Below are 23630 nucleotides of genomic sequence, written 5' to 3'. Positions count from 1 at the left end.
TAAGGAAAGACTGATTATATGGGCTACAGAGCTTAGTGACCTGATTGCGGTTTATAAGGCTCTGAGAGGGATTAGTAAAACGAATGAAGGTGGAATTTTCACTGTCAAAGAATTCCAGAACTAGGGGCCATAAATTCAAATTAAAGGAGTTGGAGTTTAAGATTAGATTATAGGAAGTTTTTTAGCCAGTGATTCGTTGATTGCTGGGACAAGTTGCCCTTGCAGGGTTGAGGCTGACAATTTGAATAAATTCAAATGTAAACTGGATAGTTCTGTATGAGGAAGAAAGCATATAATCTGTATTTTCTTCTCTGCTTCTTTTTTTTTTTTTTTTTGCCAGTGCAGCAAAACCCTGTGGCTTCCTTGCACTATATGGAAAATATTACTATTATATTATCTATGAACAAATTTCATAGAGAAATCTGGTGAGATTCAAGCATTTCTAAGGCATCTGATCACGTTTGGCATAAATATCTTCTAAACAAGCTTCCATCTTCTGGATTGCGAACTGTGTTTTGCAATTCGGTATCCAGTTTTCTCTGACCATTCACTGCAGACGATGGTGCAATGGCCAGTGGTTTCAGGTTCTCACCTCTAAAGACTGTTTGTGTACACTTTTGTTGCAAATGGAACTTTCACCCTGAACCAGAACTCAAGCTCAGACAAAACATCATTCCAGTAGCACCCAAGACAAAAAAAAAATTCTTGGGGGCTCATATTCGATAATAAATTGACATTTTTACCATATATCCATCAACTGCAAACAAAATGCAAGAGGGAATTGAACTGCCTACATGCCATCTCTTCCAATAAATGGGGTGCAGACCACTGCACTTTACTCCCCTTTATTTATCCAATCTGAATTAATGTACATATCTTGTACATTAATTCAGCTAGAAACAGCGTACTACAGTGGCTAGACCCAGTTCACTACCAAGCTATCCGTATTGCATTTAGAACTTTCCCTGTCCAGAACTTATACATTGAAGCAGGTGAACCCAGGGTCTCACATCTGGTGAGTATGGGCTTGTCACACCCAGGGTCCTGAGCTGGATATCATCATTCTTCTCTTTCTTGGTGATTCCTTTCTACTTCTGTCAATCTCAATCTCTCTCTCTCTCTCTCTCTCTCTCTCTCTCTCTCTCTCTCTCTCTCAGGATAATTCAGCAATTTTTTTGGCTGGTGCAGCATAAGCCTCAGGCTTCCTTGCACCATATGGCTAATAATAATAATAATAACTGCTACTGTCCCTGCGACAAAAGCAATTATCACTAAAATATATCTTTAAAATGAAATCCCTACCAGACCACCCCACATGGACATCTGTTTTTGAGCCACGATGGGAAAATCTATATAACACTTATCAGACTGCCAACCGTCCCTTTGGTATTCATGTCAAAGAGCTGCTCAGACAGCTGAATATTACAGTAGACAATGTTGCCGAGTCACCGAGGGAACTTGTTCCACCCCGGCATACTCATCTTCTACCATGCAACTTCTCCATCCATAACGTGGGAAAAGCCAGAACATTGCCATCTGTCTACTTACAACTCTATGATTTCTATCAATTTCCTTACTTTGATTTCCTGCCTGTCTTCACTGATGGCTCGAAATCAGAATCATCCATGGGATCTGCTGTAGTCTTTCCAAACAGTAAATTATCTGAGAAGATTCCAGACAGGTGCAGTATATACACTGCAGAGTTGTATGCTGCAGACAAGCTTTGGACCATATTAAAACTAATAATTATCAAAGGTATATGGTATATACAGATTCCTTAAGTACATTACAGGCTCTATCAATAATGAGATATAATCCTCATCCAGTCCTGTCCAGGATTCAGTAGAAGCTATACTCTCAGTCAGATTTTCTCTGACGATCAGCATGTATCTGCTGTTTTTACCTATTTAAAATCACTAAACCTTTTTAATCGCATTTAACTTTTACCATTTTACTGTTATGTCTTTATTGGTATATATCTTATACCTTTTTATATCAGTATTGTTATATATCTGGACATAGTGATCTAAATTTGCTAGGCCACTGAAAGCTTAACTGTTGTTTTATATCACCTGGTTTTGCCTTAGTTGCTAATGCACCAATAAAACCCAAACCAAACCAAGCAGGCAATAGCTCTAACTTTTCCACTAGTGCTGGGCTTTCCCCCCAACGTTCAGTTCTTTTCCTCTTGTATATTAATGGCCTTCTTTGATTGACTGGAAATTGTATCCATAGTTTTCCTGATGATAGCACATTGCATTTCACCTTCCAGTTTGAGAAACCCTGCCCTGCACAAACTGCTTCTCCAATATCCACAACTGATTTTTTATGATCTCCAGGCAATTCTCTAATGGGGCAAAGATAACTTACTTTCAATCGTTCTAAAACTCAGTCCTGTCTTATATTTTGTAAAAAGGAGTCTACTGCTCCTATACTTATCTTCAATGACACTGAGATCTCTAAACAAGATCACATCTCTATTAGAAATTACTCTGAATTCTAATCTCTTTTGGCACAAGCACATCACAAATATGCTTCCTCTGCATCTAAAATAAACTGGGTTTTCTCTTTTGCTGTGTTACTTTTTCTTTCTTTTTTTTCTATAAAAAACTATTCACTCTATACAAATCTCTAATCTGCCCTATCATGAAATGTTGTTCCAGATCTGGGGTGGTGCACCCAAAACCTCTCTCAGACTTCTACACTATTCAAAATTAGGCAATCAAGTTAATTAATGACCCATGTCTTACAAAGTCTCTCCACCCTGTCTCATAGATGTTCTGTTTCTACTGCAAGCCTCTTCTATAGATATTTCCATGGGCACTATTCTTAATTGGCATCTAATCTCTCCCCACCCCCAAATCAGTTAAAACACATGCTACAACCAGTCAGCATCCATTTATTGTCCAACTTCATATTCACAGAACCAATTTTTCTTCCTCCTTATTTGTCCTTTCAACTTCTGTTTTCTGGAACAACCTTCCTCCACATTATTCCCTGAAAATTACAACCTACAGAGATTCAAGTCTAATGTCAACAAGTATCTTCTGTCTTCTCAGCCTTCAACCCACACATGGTACTGTACTGGGTACTATAGGTTCTAATACCTTTCTGTTTGGGGTTTTCTTAAAAAAATTAAAAATAATGTTTGAAAAGTAAAAGCTGGAATTCATAACTAAAAATGAACAGTTAATTTCAGGCTGAACTGTAAATCAGAAAAAAAAAAAAAAGTCAATTTTATTGAACATATATTCTATGTGCATAAATTAACCTCAACATGAGCAAAAAACAAAATAAACAAAAATATGTACCAAGCTATAAACAAAAACGAATCATTGATGTTATTAGCCCAGAGTTCAATCAGTGTGCCAACAGAATAAAGCAATTCATTTCATATGCCTTTACTTTTACACTACTTGTATACTGGCTGCTTAAGAATGACCACCTATGTGCATTACAGCACAGCACTTTAGATATTGTTGAATGGTTATATGTCGATGCTGTGAACATGTTATCAGATTACATTCCAAAAAGGTGAGGAGTGGACATTAGATCTAGACCTATGGAGTCTCCACTCCTTGTTAGATACCCTCAGACCCTTCAGTAATTCTCAAACATTAAATAATCCTCTAATAGATAAGACTATCTCACCCATCTCACTTAAATTTTCCTTAAATATTTTTATATATAATTGCATTTATATTTCAAGGTGCTTACTGCACTTTGATTTCTTACAAGTGGTAGCTTTCATGCTGTTGCAGCAGTGATCATTTCACTAAGTTAAACAAGTCAGTACTGCAATTCAAAGGTTGACAAATACTGTATAAATAAATAAATAACGATTTCTACTGTGGATGGCCAGGCTGGAAGAATTAACAAGTTCATTGTAATTGTTTATTGCAGCCAACATAACAGTGCACATTTTATGGCAGTGTACAAGCTTGATCTTGCAACAATCAAATTTGTGTCCACACACACATTACCCTAGGACCACAGCCAACTTTTAATTTGCAGTAACATTCTTGAAGCCTTCTCCATATTGGTATAAATTTGTGCAAAATTAAGAGAAAGCTGACATGCAAACTAAATAAAATAGTTAGACCTCTGCTTTTATGCAAATGAAATTATCACAATATTACGCAACTACAAGTTGTGATGGAATTTGCAATACTAGCAGGTTTGGCCTCTGTGCTTAACCTGTTACTGGTTGTGTGGGGGTGGGGGTGGGGGTCTTGTACCGCCTCACGCTTTTTACTATTTTCACTGACTTGCCTCGAACTGTTTCTGTTTACCTTGGAGTAACTCATGCTTTCCAAAGCAATTCTAGTTTTTCATATTGAAAATAAGATGTTTTTACTGATCAGGCTTGAAAATGTGCTACAAAGTTGGCAATATCTGGTATGTGATTTCAGATGACTGCTAACAAGTTCATATGGTATGTTAGCCTAAATACAGGTAGTTCGACTTTATGAGTTAATTCATTCCTAGCGCGTGCACATAAAGCGAAAACTCGTAAAGCAGGAATTTATTTCCCATAGACAATGTTAAAAATAGGGGTTACGTTATCAACAATGAGATTAGTTAGCTAATTAGTTTATGTTTAAACAATGATTGATTTATCCAAAGAAATCAAAATATAGCCTGTAACATCAAGCAAATTATAATAATAGAGAAATTATTTATGACTTACAAATGTCAAAGAATGTTTATTCTTCATCATCATCGACTAAATGCACACTCATTGATCATTCATTATTGGCTTGGCACTCGGTTTGTTGCACAAGGAGTAGTCTTATTCAGAAATGCTTTAAGAGGTGTTTGTTTCCAAGATAATCTCTTTTCTTTATAAATTTCAATAGCATGCATAAGCATTTTTTAACACAATGCACAAATTGCAACTAACACGATTTGCGCAGAGTAACAAGTTTACGAAGTTTAATAAAAAAAAAAGCAATGACGAGAAGATTCTGACAATTTATTTGTTCTTTTATACGATTGAAGATTTCAGTAAAGGGTAAACACATTTCACCATAATAACGTAAAACTCACACAATTCCAACTATCGGTATTTTCGCAAATGCAATAACATAAGAGTTTACAACCTGTTTATAATTGCTTGCAGTAAGAGAAAGGCCCAATAAATCGAAAAGTGCAAGTTGTTTTATGGTAGTGACCTCCAGAAATGTGCTTTAGAAAAATATCACAGAGCCGTTCAAAATTGATTCTTATAACAGAACATATGATAACGATGAAAGTGTAGCATGTTTAATGATTTGAATTGGTAAATAATACAATTTACACTATAAAAACAACCTTTTAGAGAGTTATACAGCAAAAATTTCAACTTCCGAGGTTGTGGAATGAATTACCAAAAAACAATGTGTTATTGAGTTCACATTACAATATTTTTGCGATACGATGATAACAGATTAATATCGTAAAGCGGGGTACACTGTATTGTATACTACACACATGGTTTGAAATGCGGGTAATTTATGAATGTTTAGCATTCATGTTCATATTTTCGATTTTGTTGATACTTGGGGAAAAAAAAAAAACCTCGTAAACCCAGGAACTCGTAAAGCGAGAACTGCCTGTAAATATTACAAAATACCAGTCCACCCATGTTGCTGAGCCAATAAAAGTTACTTATAATTGTTTCAATTTCACAAACAACACACACACACACACGTAATTGTTTTATTCTCTTTGACTTACCTATTGTTGTAATCACTGTACTCGAAAAAAACAAAGATTGACCAAAACTCCAATTTGGTTCCATTGTTACATTATTTATGGCAGATACACCTCTATTATTTGCATTTATAATATCCACTATGAAACTTTCAAGTGCTTCATCTGTAAAAATAAAGGAGATTATGAATTAAAATGGCATAATACAAATGTATAATTTCAGATTTCTTTTATCTTTTTTGTCTTCTCCTTGGTATGAGAGTCTATGGTGTCTCATACCAAAGAGATGATAGATCATATCAGTCCCACCATTCTTTAGAAGCATTCTTCATCTAAATAGCCAAAAATCCCACTTCCCCTTTTCTTATAACTTCAGCTTTCACAGAATTATCCTTCTTCCTCAGATTTTACTTGAAGTACTCTCTCCCCTCCCCCAAAATTAATCCCAGTAATAAAAATAGAAGAAAGTAATATGATTATTTTAATTTTAGGTATAGATTCCAAGTGAATCTTGACCCAAGCTGAGTATAGCTTGTTTGCACAAGTAAAGATGTATACTGCTAAGATTATTAATGCAATATATACTATAATTTTACTTTCCCTGAAATAGACCCTGCCATCCAGTTAGAAACCACAACATTCTCAATGTGAGAATGCTGGTGTTTCAAATTCTGTGAGAATATTTTTTCAAAATGTCAGTTTTTAGCAAAGGAAGTAGGGTATTTGGGACATACCATTTCATGGGAAGGTATTTACCCTTGCAACAGAAACATAGATACTACCACCAATTTTAAAACCCCCTAGAAATGTGTAGGAAGTTAGAAGGGTTTTGGGAACCGTAAACTTTTACAAAAGGTCCATACCAAACAGTACTGAACTCTTAAGACCACTCACTTTTGTTTACCTGAAGAGGCTGAAAGAGCATTCATCAAAGTAAAGAGACTACTCATTAGTCATCCCATCCTGTACCCCCAGACCCTGGCAAAAATGTTTTTATTTGACTTGCAATGCTTCATTGAATGGGATTGCCGGGGTTCTGGAGCAAGAGGCAGAAGGAAGGGGGAAGGAAACCCATTGGATGCTGTGAGCAACCCCTGAATAAACATGAGCGGAATTATGTGACATGTGGACTGGAAGCCATGGCAATAGTATTCACCCTGGGAAAATTTAGGTACTTGATATATGGAAGGAAAGCAACAGTGTTGTCCGATCATCGACCCCTTGCAAATACTCAAAATAAAAGATAAAAATTCTGGGTTTGATCTGCTGGAGTTTACAGATACAGGAGTACGACCTGCAAATGAGTTACATCCCAGGAAAGGAGAACATTGTGGCTGATTATTTAAGTAGGCAGAATATGATGATACAGAATGTTCCTACCATATGATTCCTAAAGAGGAGGTAGTGACCCTACAAAAAACTGAAGGTGAATTCTTATGTATAGGAAATGTGATTGGAGACGTAGAATCTACAGGAAGGCCCAGCTAGAAGATTGTGTGAGGAATTAAAAACGAAACAGAGAAGAAAAACTTGGGGAAAGGAAGACAGGTTATCAGGTGGATGGCCAAGGGTAAGTTAAAGGAAGGGGCCACATATTAGAAGGGCAAGCACAAAGTTAGGCTGGTAGTACCTAACAAAATGAAACAGTAGGTGTTAGAAACTCATCATGAGAGCAAAGTTATGGGACATTTCAGGTATGACAAAACTCTGAGGAGAATGAAAGAAAAATACACATGGGAAGGTTTCAATGCTGATATTAAATATTACTGCAAAATATTCCATGTGTTAGGTTAGAAAACCTTTCAAGGGTCATGCCCCATTGCAATTCCACCTCCAACCCACACAAGTTTTTGAAGCTGTAGCCCTAGATATTATAGGGCCTTTAACTACAACTGAACAAGGCAACCGGTACATTTTGACAGTGGTAGATATGCTCTCCTGCTACTCTGAAGCCACAGCTTTAAAGGACCAAAGCACAGAAACAGCAGCCAGAGCATTTGTAGAACATACTGTGTGCCAGTATGGATGTTGTAAAACTATATTGACTGATAGGGGAACGAATTTTCAATTATGCCAGATGCTCCAAGTTAAAAAGCTGATCACAACCAGATACAGACCCCAGAGTAATGGGCTCTGTGAACACCTGAATGGGACAATCAAGAAGATATTAGCCCCTTTAACAAACAGTCCGACAGCAATTGGGATATACTGTACAGGTGCCCTGCTGCCTTTTTGCAATCCGCAACACAGTGCACAAGAGTGTGTGAGAGAGAAGCCAAGTTTCTTATTAATAGAATTTGATCCCTGGCTTCCTACTGATCTGGAAATACAGGGAAACCAATTGGAATTCAGAGATATGAACAATTTTAAAGGAGATATCGTCGTAGGTTTGAGGAAGCCAGAAAAATGACTAGAGTCCACTGCGAGGCATGTAGTCAGAAACAGAGAGACATGTTAAACATGGAATGTAAACATAAGAGGTTCTCAGTAGGAGATTGGGTACTGATAAAGGAGGGCAACAGAAAGAAAGAAAGAAAGATGGAAACGGCCTGTGGTCCCTATAGAGTGATAGAAAAACTATCTGATGTTACTTTTAAGGTAAAGGTAGTCAGATGAAATGGTGAAACCAGGGTAGAACGCGAAGATTGATTTAAAGGCAAGGGATATTTTAGAGATTTTTTAATCAAAGAACAAACTAAGAGGAAGCACGCTCCATACAAAACCTCAGCGGGATGACGGAAACTGCGAGACAGAAGATCAGGGTAGATGCAGAGCTGCCAGGTGGGCTGATTATTTAAAGCTAAATAGAAGTGATTTCTGTGTCAGGAATTAGAAATTAATTTCCAGGTTACTACAGACTCACTAGAAAATTCTTCCTAAAGCATTTTCTGCTGCAAAGGAAGGGGGATTGTAAGCCTCCGCTTACTAATATTATTATTTTAAGGTAGTTTTAATAAATCTACCATCCAAATTCTAAGTTAAAAATATTCAAATGATTTTGGGAAACAAGGACATCAAAGAAACAAGAGAATATATACAAAGAAACATTTACCCTATGGGACTAGGCGAGTCTCAAATTCACTGTACTGAGCCTTCTACAAGCTAGAAGAACTAATTAGCTGCATAAAAACAAACAAGGGTTTAATCCATATATATCTAAGGGAAGGCCAGAGACACTGAAAAGTTGAGCTCTAGGAAAGACAAAAGGAACCAGGAGAATAAGGGGATTTGGTGGATGTGGGAACGCAGCCTTCTTAAAAGCAGGTATCCGAGTCAGCACAGAATATATATTTTTCTGGTGTGGTGTTGAAGGTAGTCAGTCAGGAAATGTTGCGAGTGTTTTTTGGCAGTGAAGTTTTTTTTTTTTTTTTTTTTGGAAGTGTTGGAGCTGGGCCCCATAGATAGGAAGTTTAGGAAAGTACTCCAGAAAAGCTGACAGAGGAAGAAGTAAGAAAATCAGCTAAGTAGCAAGGAGCTGGTAAAATTCCAGGAATTAGTGAATTTCCAATTTTATCACAGAGGCCCAAACCTAAAGGGAACATCTGGAGAAGGAAAGAATGCAGAAAGGAACTGTAAGTAGAATTTTACTTTATCCAACACCAATACCTGACAGACAGTAATGAATATTCAAATAGAAAGAGTTTCCCAATGGCATTAAGTCCTTCTGGAGATTTAATAAGTTACTTGTATGGGAGTTTCAGAGGGCAAGATTCAAAAACATTTCAGAAGGGAGTACTGTCCAAGATAGATAACTGTTAGTAGTAATTCCAGAGACTTAACCAGAACTGGTATCTCTGTATTGATAATTATTGTATGTGAAGAGTTGTTAATTAAGTAGTTTCATTGTGCATATGTATAACATGAAGGGCTAAGAAAATTTGAAATATAGTCAAGTCTACTGATGGATACTTAGACTGGAGAATCTTTTGAGGTTTGTTTACGAAGTGACCAGCTGTGACAGATTATAAATGTTACATTTATGGATATGGAAAAAAAAATTGTTATATGAAAAAGTTTATATATATGAGTTTTATAAATATACGGAATACTACATATGGATATCCATGTTTTATAATTAAACTTTCCCTTTTCCCAAAAACAAGTAACCTAAATAGTGGTTTTGCTTCACTCTACACTAAATTGACCAGACGTCCTGCATTTAAGTCGTTTGTCCTGCACTGCAAACTGTCCTGAATTGGACGTGTAGCTTCCATACGCATGCTTCCTTTCATAAATCACGATTTTGCATTTTTTATTTTATTCTGAATCCTTGTGACATCTTTTGTCTCATAGATGCAAGTTACGTGCAATTTTGCTAATTCTTGTGAAGAATTTTTATGAAGAAATAGCATATAATGAAGGATTATTAAGAAAAATGCTCTCTGTGGAAAAATATATTTAATTATATTATTTAATTTTATTGTTAAAAGAAGTATGTATTTTTATTATTTTACAGAAATACCTATATAATATAGTTATTTCTGTGAAATAAAACAAATATGTGAAAAAAAAAAAAAAAAAAAAATATATATATATATATATATATATATATAGGCTATATTAGAGGGGGCTTAGAGGGGAACAGGTATCCTGTGTGTTATCAGACACTCAGCCTAAAACACTGATGGATCCAATATCTCTCTATTACAGAAGATTTAGGAGAAGTCCGGTTGGCCTGCCTCCCTAAAATCCACTCATGCACACCTTCTCGATGGTAAGCCCTGTTACGTCACTTAGGTGGCAACGAACGTGTAGAGTGGTTCTCTTCAAGACGCCTGGTCAGCGTGAAGAGGAAAAGACCAAACCCTCCAGCAACGAGAGCACAACAATACAAATGGCCCTCAGTCCCCAGCAGCTTTCACTCTCCCTCTTACGGCAGCGAGAGGATCAGAGTGGAAGCAGAGGGTGCTAAGAATCTCTGGGTACGACCAGGCTGCCATGCACGGAAATTGAACTTGGCCTGTTATAATGTACGATCACTCATCGGTGAAGACAGGATATTAGAGCTGGAAAAGGAATTAGAAAATGTGAATTGGAATATCATCGGTTTGGCTGAAACAAGAAGAAGAAATGAATCACTTATAAGTTTATCAAGTGGAAATCTGCTGTACACCAATGGAAACAGTGAAAGGAATGAAGGTGGAGTTGGGTTTCTGGTCCATAAAGATTTTAAAAACAACATTTTGGAATTCAAAAGTACATCACCAAGGGTGTCAAGACTAATACTCAAGATTTCTAAGAGGTACAAGCTAAAGATTATAATGATTTATGCACCAACATCGAGCCATGATGATGAAGAGGTTGAAGAAATGTACACTGAAATTGAGTCTTCTAGAGGAGCAGAAAACCCACTGCACTATTATTATGGGGGACTTCAATGCTAAGGTTGGAAAAAGGCAAAACAGTGCAGAAAGAGGAACTATAGGAAATTTTGGAATTGGTGAAAGAAATAAAAGAGGTGAAAGACTTGTGAAATTTGCAGAATCTCAAGGAATGTCAGTAATGAACACTTTTTTCAAGAAAAGGGTGAACAGAAAGTGGACATGGAAGAGTCCAAATGGATTAACAACTAATGAAATAGACTTCATCCTCACTAACAGAAGATATATTGTGACTGATGTTACCGTCCTGAATAAGGTAAATGTTGGAAGTGATCAGAGAATGGTAAGATGTACACTTGATATAGATGTAGGAAAGGAAAAAACTGACTCGAGTAAATAATACAAAGGTCTTTGAGATAACAGAAGAGGAGAAAAAGCAGTATGTACTGGAACTTAAGAACAAGTATGAGCTTCTGCAGACTGCTGAGGACCAAGATATCGACGAGGAATATTACAACTTTTTGAAAGTGATAAAGCCCAAGAAACCTATAGGGAAACAGAAATCCAAAGAAGAAAAAATTAGTCAAAAAACACTTGTCATGATGAACCAAAGACGACAAATGAAGAGCAAGAAAAACACTGACAGGGAGAAAATTGAGTATACTGAGTTATGCAAAGCCATTAGAAAGAGACTCAGAGAGGACATAAGAAGATTTAACACAAAAAAAGTAGAACAAGCATTAAGGGAAAACAAAGGATTTAAATCAGCAGCCATGAGCAGTAATACAGAAAGACAAATGATACTGAAACTGAAGAATAGCGATGGTGTACTTATAAACAGCAGAGAAGGCATAATTCAAATAGCAGAAGACTACTATAGAGAATTATACAAGGAACGAGGGAATGATACCAGCAGTAGGGAAGATGGATTGCAAAGTAGCAACACATACGACATACCCGATATTCTTCCTGATGAGGTAGAACATGCATTGAAGAAAATGAAGAATCGGAAAGCCCCGGGGGAAGATGAAGTTACTGTAGAGTTGTTAAAATTGGGAGGAAGAGACATAACACAAAAACTAGCAAGGCTCTTCACAAAGTGCATTAGAAAAGGTGCGATGCCTAAGCAGTGGAATAATGCAATCATAGTTTTGCTGCATAAGAAAGGAGATAAATCAGAAATTGGAAATTATAGACCAATTAGCTTGTTATCCCATATCTACAAGTTGTTCACAAGGGTCATTACTAACAGATTAGAAAGAATACTTGATGAGAATCAACCGAAAGAGCAAGCTGGCTTTAGGACAGGATTCTCAACTATCGATCACCTTCATGTAATATCACAGCTAATGGAGAAAGCAAATGAATATAAAACACCATTATGCCTGGCATTTGTGGATTATGAAAAGGCATTTGACTCCATACAACATAAGGCAATGTTTCGGGCACTGGAAAGACAAGGCATAGATACTCCATATATTATGATTTTGAAGAAAATATATGAGAGTGCTACATCCTTTATTAGACTAGACAAAGACAGTAGCAAATTTAAAATCGAGAAAGGAGTTCGACAAGGAGACAATATCTCCGAAGCCGTTTACTGCTGCCCTTGAGGAAGCTTTCAGAAGATTAGACTGGTCGCAGAAAGGAGTCAATGTGAACGGAGAGTACCTAAACCATTTACGATTTGCAGATGACATTATGGTCATAAGCCACGATCCCAAAGAATTAGAGGAAAATCTTAATCAGTTATGCACAGTTAGTAAGGATTTTGGACTAAAGATGAATATGACTAAAACGAAAGTAATGATGAACAAGTATGCCACGGAAAGGGAAATAATGATTGAAGGAGCAGTAATTGAAAAGGTGGAGTCATATACTTATCTGGGACAAGTTATTAGCTGTAATAATGATAAATGGCTGGAAGTCAAGAGAAGAATAAATTTTGGATGGATAGCATTCAGGAAATATAGTCACATACTGAAGAGCAATATCCCAGTTTGTCTGAAACGTAAAATAATGAATCAATGTATACTCCCCACCATGACTTATGGAAGTGAAACTGGGGCACTCACAAAAGAATGGAAGAGAAGCTAAGAACTACACAGCGAAGAATGGAACGAATTATATTGGGAATCAGACTGTTAGATAAGAAGAGAAACACATGGATTAGGCAGCAAACTCAAGTAAAGGACATTCTTATCAAAACTAAAGAACTAAAATGGTCTTGGGCAGGACACATAGCCCGAAGACATGATGACAGATGGACTAAGAAAATAACAGAATGGTACCCAAGAGGAGCTAGAAGAAAACCTGGAAGACAAAGGCGGAGATGGATAGATGAAATTAATGAGTTTTTGAGTAGTAAATGGATGGCCAGTGCTCAAAACAGAAGGAACTGGAAAGTTGCTGGAGAGGCCTTCATCCTGCAGTGGATTGAAAATGGCTGATGATGATGAGGCTATATTTATTTTTTGATATGAAAACACCTATAGTGGCACCTAACAGGAGTTTAGCAAAGATGTCACACTACCCACGCGACTGTGAGAAATGCGATGTGAAATACTGAAATTAAAGAGAGGGCATATGGGACCATGGTAGCTTTGTGGCAACGTTGTCAGCTTGCTGAATAGCTCGTCGAGGTTCAATTCCAGTTGCTACCCTTATGGGAATTTTCCCAGGAGTTTTCCATTCAGCATTGAGTTTGGCATTCTCAACCTATGGTCTTGAGGTTTTTCACCAGGATTGAGTCCGGTTTTCCCCTCACAACAGACAAACCACAAGGGGTATATGAAAAACTGACAGGGCTAGGGACGCGGGTAGACTAAACTCTGCAGCGTTTTTGCTGCGGACTTTACTCGAGGGAAAGGGGTTAGTGGGACAGCCGTGCCACCATCATAAGGTGGGTTGCGGGCAGTCTATTTAACAGACATGTTCTGACCTGTATATTACTCTTCATGGCCTGACCTTTAGAATCAGGAAGAAAATCCCGACCAAGATCTGGGACACTGACCCTGAAAAGAAAGAATGCACTGTTATAATGAGATGATAAACATCTGGCAGACAAGATGGGACACTTTCCCCCAAGGGAAAACACTTACAAAGAGCTTCCTTTCGGCTGTCGCTTTCCCCTCCTCTAAGTCAGTGCCAGACCAAGGTATTTTCGCACCCCAGGAAGAAAGATTTTTCGGCGCCCCCATTACTAAGGATATACAGTTTTGCCTCCATATCTGCTGATTCGGTATCCGCTGATTCACTTGCCCGCGATTAACCACAGAGAAAAAAAAACTTAACACGTACCACTCACGTGTCTAATACGATACTCCCCTTTATTTATTATGATGTTGATTTTAAGTCAAATTAAAAGCACAACTCTTGCGTTTGCCCATCATTTTCGCGATTTCTAAATGAGAAAAAAAAGTTACTATAGAAAAAAACAAAATTCCAACATCCCTGACATAAATAACGAAACAAAATTTGTCCTTTTCCAGTGCAACAGAACACAACAATCTATGCGATGCACTAAATCAAACTAAACATTTGATCTTTTTTTTTTTAGCGGTAGGTGTGAAGACAGCGGGGATTGCAAGATAATAGATACACTAATCTCCCAATGACAACTTATAACGCCCGTTCTTGTCGCTTATTTACGACTTGCAAAATATCTGTTTATGCCTATTCTAGTTATTACTTGAATTTTATGATTTCTGGTTGATTTTTTTTTTTTAATTTGGAGACTTCAAGCATCCCGGTAAATCGAGAATCTGCTGTACTTTTTTATTACCGTATTTAATGTTGGTAATGTCTTTCTGTGTGTTTAATTTATCAAATAAACTTTATTATACGTATGTATGTACAAGAAAATCACGTTATATAGGGTCAGCAAGTGTTTGCTTATATCTGCAGTTTCAACCATCAACGATAGGTCTTGGACGTATTTCCCATGGATACGGGGGGGGGGGGGGGTCTTACTGTATATATTTTTGTCATGATTTGTAAAATTTTGCACCCAGGGCATGGGCCCTGTTAGCCCATGCCTTAATCCAGCACTGCTGTAAGTCAGCGCAGAAGTGGCTCTCTCTCTAACTCTTGAAACATCATTCCTAGTCACCGGGCATGCCTCATTGAACACGAAGCTTTTCCAACTAGGCCCAATACCCACAGACATTTTCTACTGCAGTGCCGAGGAGAATTGGTTCCGCCTTCACTTTGAGTGCACTCTCTACGAGGACCTGAAGCAAGTGTCTGCAATTCTGCCCAGACACAATAGGAGGAAGAATATGATGACAGCCTTGTCAATCAATTTGGCTCTAAAGAGATTGTGCAAGGCTCAAGGGGTAAAATTTTTTTCAACCTGGTCTGTACTTGTTAACAGGAGAGACTGCTTCTACAGGAATGGGATACACTTAAACAGAAAGGGTGCTGATGCTATCGAGGCAGTGTTAGGCGGGTCGGAAAACTGCTAGCTTGGGTGGATACAAAGACTAATAGATTAACAGTAGCTGCTGGCAGAGGTGAAAGTGACTCTTGCACTGCTTCTATTGGAATGAGCAGCAGCTAGGAAAACAAGAAGAAGGGTATTTAAGAGACTGTTGGGAGTCACTGCAGTACAAGTAAACACATGGGTTGTGTTAGGGTAGCTAAGAATAGGAACAGGTGCATGTATACTTGCATATACACCAATGCTAAGAGTTTGGTAAATAAATTTTATGAATTTGTGGTGTTGGTCAAAACATCAAAGGCAGATATTGTTGGGATATCAGAGACGTGGTGTCACACAGATATAAGGAATGCAGAACTGGAATTTGAGGAGTACGTCTACAGAAAGGATAGACAGGATAGGAAGGGAGGAGAGGTTATGCTATTATTTAAGAAACACATAAAATCCAATGAAGTGAAGCCAGTCGACATCGCTGGACAGTGCAGTGTCGACAGTTTGGTGTGACATAAGCATTGGGAGATCAAAATTGAGAGTAGGAGTGTGCTATAGGCCTAATGACTCTGAGGAGTATAAAAAACTGTACAAGGAAATAGAGTGAGGAAATCAGAGTCTTATAATGGGGGATTTTAATTTCCCAGATATTGACCGGAATTTGTGGGTTGGTCACTCAAACACTAGCAAGGCTTTTGTGGATTTATTGGATGATTGTTTTTTACAACAGCATGTTTAGGAGGAAACTAGAGGGAGGAATACTCTTCATTTGATTATCAGTAGTGATTCTTCATGCATTAAGAATCTGCAGATAAATGAACCACTAGGTGGCAGTGATCACAGTGTGCTGAAGTGGGATTTACTCAAAGAGATAAACACCATCAGAGGTAAAGGGAAGGGTTTTTGCTTTCGTAAAGGTGACTACGGTGGTCTAAGACAGTATTTAAATTCCATACGGTGGGACCAACTGATGATGCTGCCAACAGCAAATTCAAAATGGGAGGCATTCAAAGAATTAATCTTGGAAGCTACTAGGCTTTACATACCAACTAAGAAATATTGTTCAAGGTTTAGGCCTAAATGGATGTCAGATGAACTAATAAGATGTGGCAGAGAAGAAAATGCATAGGACACATAATAAATTAATGGGTGACATGGAAGCCTATGATAGATATAAACTGGTCTGTAACCAAGTCACAAAGGAGATTAGGCAGGCAAAGGCCTGCCTAATCTCCTATAAGAAATCTTTGGCAAAGGTAATCTCCTTTTTCTCCTATGAGAAATCTTTGGCAAATGATTCAAAGAAAAACAGCAAATAGTTCTTTACCTATGTAATGTCTAGAAGGAAAGGGATGAATCCGATTGGTCCACTGGATATTGATGATTCAACTGTTGATGACCTGCTCAGGTGGCTAATAACTAAATGAGTATTTTGCATCTACATTCACACATGAGGAGTTATTCAGGAAAGTGAATGCCAGAGGTGAGTTAAACTCTGGCAGTGAGCTAGATGATTTTGTAATAACTGAAAGGAAAGTGGAGGAGAAATTGTTGATGATAAACATAAAAAAGGCACCCGGGTTGGATGGGATCTATCCAGTTATATTAAAGGAGGCAGCAAAATAAGTAAGCAAACCCTTAGCCATAATTATGAGTGGTTTCTTGGACTCATGGAGGTACCCACAGACTGGAGATGTGCAAATGTGACCCCAATTCACAAAGTAGGATCAAAGGCTGACACAAGTAATTATAGACCTGTGAGTTTAACTTCTGTTCCAGGGAAATTAATGGAGACACTGGTTAAAGAAGCACTGCAGCATCATCTAGACAAGACTTCAGTTACAGCTTGGACACAGCATGGTTTTGTTAAAGGGAAGTCTTGTCTGATCAATTTGATTGGATACTATGATGTGGTCACAAAAGAACTGGATGCAGGGAATAACTTTGATAACATATATTTGGATCTTAGAAAGGCTTTTGATACTGTTGCACATGGAAGACTGCTGCACAAATTAGATCTGTGTGGCATTGGAGACAAATTACTGCTATGGATAAGGGGATGGTCGAGTGGGAGAAGACAGAGTGGTAATCAATGGACACTGCTCTTCGTGGACTAATGTTGTTAGTGGAGTCCCTCAGGATTCAGTGTTGGGTCCATTGTTTTCTGTATTTATAAATGATATTGATGATGGTATATCAAGCTTGGTGTCCAGGTTTACAGACAATACGAAGTTTGGCAGGGTTGTTAAGGACACTAATGACAGTACGCTGCTGCAACAGGATCTAGAAAAGTTGAGAAGATGGGCTGAGCGGTGACAAATGTAAAGTACTACATATGAGAAGCAGTAACCCCAGAGTAACGTATCAACTCTGTGGTACTACACTGACAGTGCTAGAGAGTGAAAAGGACCTGGGGGTAATTGTGCAGGCAGATATGAAGTTTTCTGAGCAGTGCAGACGATCTGCAAGAGTAGCTCATGGTGTCTTGTCAATGATATATAAGAATTTTTCTAGCAGGGATGAGGAGGTGATTATCTCCTTTTATAAGGCAATGGTCAGGCCACACCTTGAGTACCGTATACATGTCTGAAGGCCTCATTTTAAGACGGATGCAGTGCTGTTGGAACAAGTACAGAGAAGGGCAGCAAGATTGGCGAATGGAACGAAGAGTTGCTCTTAACGAAGAAAGGTTTAAATTTTGCAGATTACAGTGTCTGGAGACTAGGCACCTGAGAGGTGATCTGATTGAGATGTATAAAGCCTTGAATGGTTTGAGCATGCTGAATGCTGATGAGATTCTTCCTCTTTCTCAGAATAATCATCTGAAAGGGCATAAATTCAAATTACGGAAAGACAGTTGTAGGACAGATGTGCGGAAGTTTGCCTTTAGCCAGCGGGTAGTTGATTGGTGGAACAGACTTCCATCTTTTGTTGTGGAAGTTGATAGCCTAAATATATTTAAGGCTGAGCTGGACAGGTATTTGGAACGAACGGAGGGGTGAAATGGGAGCAGTTTTTTTTTTTTTTGGCTGATGCTGCATAAGCTTGCTTTCTTTCATCGTATGCCCCTACTAATGCTAATGACGTAGCTAATACCATCTCTGTCACTGAAAACCAACTGTAAATTCTGTTGGAACCACTAGAGAAAATGCCAGGGCCCACATCTGGTGAGTATGGGCTTGGCACACCCAGAGTCCTGAGCTGAATATCATCATTCTTCTCTTTCTTGGAGATTCCTTTCTACTTCTCTCTCTCTCTCTCTCTCTCTCTCTCTCTCTCTCTCTCTCTCTCACAGAAATTTTTTTTTTTTTTTTTTTGGCTGGTCCGCATAAACCTCAGGCTTCCTTGCACCCTATGGCCCATAATAATAACTTAGCGGCCTTCCAGAACTTCTTGATGCAGGTATTCAAGTGCAGGAAACCTCCTACAGAATAGCATAGGCTATGAATGGGGATCCTCAGACAGCAGCTTAAAATTTTATTATATATTTTTTTTCTCTTTGCCCTCTGCACTAGTGTAATTTTTTCTTCCTGTGTGCCCCTGCACTAATGTCGCTTGCTTTTTTTTTTTTTTTTTTCTCTCTCAAAATTTTTTTTTCTCCCCTCTGTAATGGGCCCCCAGAGGAATCTGACCCACCTTTTGGCAACATCAGGTGAGTGAGAATATCGAACTCTGATGACATGAGCTTTACTGGGACTGGCCCACCTTCCCATGTTGTCAACAAGTACCCAGAATCATCTCTCCAGGTGACTGATGCTTCTTGGTAGCCAAGTGGCCAGAACATATACACTACTCTTACAAACCTACACTACTCACATATTTGGCCCTTTTACAGTGGTACTGATTTCTACAGCTAAAATCCATCGATTTAAATGCAGATAATTATGCTGTTCAGCAAAAACTGCTGGGGTTTGAACCTGCTGAAAAATAAGTTGATTACAAAAAGAAAAAGATATTTAATGTGCACAAAGCATTTCATTTCAAGCGCATTGGCAAATTAATAATTCACGCTTCACAGCAAAACACTATTTATGTGCCAGACAAAATTTCGATTCTACTCATGTCAGAGCATAACATCCTCTGCTTCAGCATAGGATGTTATTGGATGATAGCCCATGTGATATATATTCCAAAAAAAAAAAAAAAAAAGAAAATAATAATTTCTGGATTTCTATTGATGTGATTTTATTGAAACATACGAAGGACAGACAAATCTTTCTTACAGAGCGAAATATAAAATTTCCTTAAAATCCATCCACTGGGAAGAGTTATTACATGCAGATGGACGGCCAAAGGAATAATAATTGTAGCATTTCTATTAGTCCGAATTTAATGATACAGTAAACCCCCGCTATTCGCGGTTTCGCGATCGCTGATTTAATATAAAATAAAACCTAAAAAAATGTGAATTTTAAAGCGCCTTGAATATTTTTCGTTATAAAAAAATCATGGGCGTGACTAAATTATCTTTCCAGGTCAAAACAGCGCTCAGTGGGTGGGGGGAGAGAGGTGACAAAATGGCGAGCGTGGATGTTTCTCGCTAATTCTTGTTCAATATGTGTTATGCGATTGTCATGGAAGGTTTCTTCGTTTGCTTTTAATTTATATGCTTATAAATTGAATAAATTTATAAATTTATATGCTTACAAAAGTGATATATCTACCGTTTTGCAGTGTAAAACAGACTTTTTCGAGTGTGTTAAAGGAAGAAGGTGACTTTATTGTGGACAAGTTCTTTCTAACCCGTACAAAAATATGGCTACGAATAACAAGAGAAATGTGAAAATATCAAAGAAGGTGATGACATTAGCGAATAAAATTGAGTTATTAGACAAAACTTCTAATGGTGAAAGTGTCTCCTCAGTGGTAAAACATTATAAAATCAATGAGTCAGCGGTACGATCAATCAAAAAATCGGAAGAAAACATCCACCGTAGTGTCAGTGAAAACGCGCTAATTGCTTCAAAAATTTGCTGTAACTCGTGATGTTAAATTAGAAAAAAAATGGAAAAAACTTTAAATCTGTGGATAGAACTCAAAATAAAAAGACCGAACTCAAAATAAAATTCCGTTAAGTTCACTCATCATTGGTATAAAGGCAAAACTCCTTTATCAACACTTTAGCGAAACTGGTGATAGCACTGGCGGGATAAGTTTTTTTGCTAGCAAAGGCGCTGGTTTGAAAGATTTGTTTGAAATTTCTAATAAATATTATATTTAATATTAAATTGTTTCTTATTTTCATTTCGATGCCATATGCTTGCATTTAACTATGTACATAGTCATATTATGAAGGTACATAATATATACATAGACAAAATTTTAGAATAGTTTTTCTTATATATTTCATACTTTGGAACGGAACCCCTTTATTACTATGGGAGCCATAACTCAGTATTCGCGACATTTCTCAGGAACGTAACCCAAATACAGCAAACCCCGGCGAATAGCGGGGGTTTACTGTATTTGGAATGCTCAACAAATCTTTCTAAAAGGTCCAAATGTAAATTTCATGAAAATCTGTCCTGAGAGTGGCCTTCACATGCGGCAGACATGTGGAGGCAATAGGCGCATTGTAGTGTCCAACCTGCGGGCCGGATGTGGCCCGCGAATGATTTTTATACGGTCCGCTCGGATAGGTGGTAGATGACTTTCATCAACCGGTGAAATACCACCACTTTGCTTATTGGAGGCTTGAAGTGGTGAAACCCATGTTTAGTCTCTAGAGCAAAGTTTCCGGCATCCCCCTCTCCCCATACTTCTCCTTCAACCCATGCACGGTACTAAGTACTATAGGTTTTGATACCTTTCGTGTTTGGGGTTTTCATAAAAAAAAAAAAAAAAAAAAAAAAAAAAAAAAAAAGTGAACTAAAACAGCATTTTCGAGTCGCGCCACTGCGTATGCAGGCATACAAGCGTCGAGCTGGACTGTATCAAACGTGTACATGTAGTCCAGTGCAGTCGTACGTACGCTAAAGACAGTTATGTACGTATTAATCTTTTCATATTGTGAAATTCTACTATTTTGATATACCTTGTTCATTGTATTGAATTGTTATTAATTTGTATTGAAATAAAAAAAAAAAAAATCATCCTTAAAAATGTTCCGAAAGAGGAAAGTCGATTTGGAATGTCGTGTTTTTTTTTTTTAATTTTTATTATCAACGGTGGACTGAAGAAACCAACAAAACACACCCAAAACTTAAGTGTCTGCTCTAAGTGCCAGTTATCAAGTTGCACATTTGATCGCTTTTGAAAGTAAACCTTTCAGTGATGGTGAATTTGTTAAACGTTGTTAGTTAAAAGCTGTGGAATAAATTTGTCCGGAGAAACGAATAATGATACAAGACATTAGTTTGTCTCGACAAACAATTAAGCGAAGAGGAGAAAATATTGTAAAGAATTTGTTCGAACACCTTTTGGAAAGCATTAAAACAAATTATTATTATTATTAGCCATATGGTGCAAGGAAGCCTGGGGCTTACGCTGCACCAGCAAAAAAAAAAAAAAAATTAAAATTCCCACGTTACCGAGAGAGAGATCACCAAGAAAGAAAATGATGATATCCAGCTCAGGACCCTGGGTTTGCCAAGCCCATACTCACAAGATGTGAGCCCCTGGGGTTGTTAATGAAATTTTTTAGTATGGCACTGGATGACAGCATTGATGAAAATGACATAGCCCAACTCCTTATCTTCATACGTGGAATTGATGATAATTTTGTACCAGTTGAAGATTTAGCTGATCTGCAGAGTATGCACCGAACAATTACAGGTGAAAACCGTTTTGAAATTTTTTTTTCCAATCTATTGAAAAGTTAGGATTAAATATTAAAACCCTGGTAGGAGAGTCACAACTGAAGGTGCAAAAATATGATTGGTAAAAACATTGGGTGTATGGGTAGAATAACCAAGCTCTATCCCTTCTCTGCGTTTGAATCTCATGCAGAGCTTGCAGTCACCTATGTAGACTTCGAAGCAGCTTTCGACTCAATAAACGTTCCTGCAATGCTGAAGCTACTTTCAGACCATTATCAAATCAAGGGAGACACTCTACAGTTCCTCACTTCACTCCTTCAAAAAATAGAACAATCCAGCTTACTGTCCACGGCCAAAAATACGAGCGACGTGTCTCTTCAGGCGTGCCACAGAGTGGTGTCTTATCTTGGCTCTTGTTTACAGTGCTTAACTCGCCGCTTGTTGAGTCCAGGCATGATACTCTATGTTATGCTGATGATATGAAACGCCTCACACTGATTTCTCCACATAATGATCTCTTGATCACAGCATCAATTAACAATATACTCCTGGAATTTGAAAACTACCTCAACCAGTTTGGACTAAAAATAAATCCAGAAAAGTCTGAATTTATGATATTCTCATTAAAGAAAATGCCGTCCTATATTCAGCCAACACTGTAATTCTCCTATTCCCATCGTCAAGAAACATACTGATCTGGGGGTTGTTTTTGATCCTAAGCGCTGCTTTGGCAACCACACGGAAAATCTGCTCACCCAGGCAGCTCGGCTCCGATGGATGGCCAAACAGCATTTGCATTATATTAATGAAATAACCACCACCAGAAAGTATATAAGAAGCACATTATACTCTCCGCTTCTATATGCTGCAGAGGTATGGGCATCTGCTGCCCCTAGCACAATTCAACCACTCTTCTGAGTTTTGGCTCTTAAAATGGGCCATAAACAAACAAACTTCCTCCACAGTTAAGGACAACTGAAATGGCCAATGTCCTTAATAAAAATTCACAGGCTTCCCACACTGATTAGGGTAAAATGCCTTACCACAACTGTAAAAATGATCACTGGCAAAATTTCGGAACCATTCTGGGACCTGTGCTCTTGGAGAATCCCCTCAGAGCGACTCCAACTCTGTGCCCACATCTCAGCCGTCTCCACCTATCCGATAGGTTTATGCCATTTCAGCTACCTTCATGTGCCCAGTCTTTGGATGCTGATCTTAAGTTTTCTTGTGATAGGGAGTACAGACGCCGCATCCTTAAATTGTACTTCCCTATTCCTGATCCTTCTCCTTGAAGCTCGCTTAAGCCGCAAGACAGCAATATGACATGAAGATGGCTTACCAACCAACCTTGCAGTTTTCCACCTATATATTCTTTGTTGTACATTGTGATGTTTATAATTGTATTATACTTTGAGTGTTGAG

At 37.9% G+C, this 23630-nt stretch overlaps 1 protein-coding gene across 1 annotated transcript in view; it reads right to left on the bottom strand.

The window, feature by feature from the left end:
- The window catches only part of LOC150084771 (potassium channel subfamily K member 1-like), a 313713-nt gene that overhangs the window by 35101 nt on the left and 254982 nt on the right, over positions 1 to 23630 (bottom strand). Inside the window, exon 2 of the mRNA XM_090375524.1 lies at positions 5719 to 5859. Within this exon, the coding sequence (XP_090231650.1) occupies positions 5719 to 5859 (141 nt within the window). The remainder of the gene's footprint in view (positions 1 to 5718; positions 5860 to 23630) is intronic.

Source organism: Mastigoproctus giganteus, chromosome 6, assembly GCF_048544385.1.
Source record: "Mastigoproctus giganteus isolate SK-2022 chromosome 6, ASM4854438v1, whole genome shotgun sequence".
In the NCBI taxonomy this organism is placed as follows: Eukaryota; Metazoa; Arthropoda; class Arachnida; order Uropygi; family Thelyphonidae; genus Mastigoproctus; species Mastigoproctus giganteus.
The sequence above is the reverse complement of the archived record's forward strand: the minus strand, read 5'-3'. Positions and strand labels throughout refer to the sequence as shown.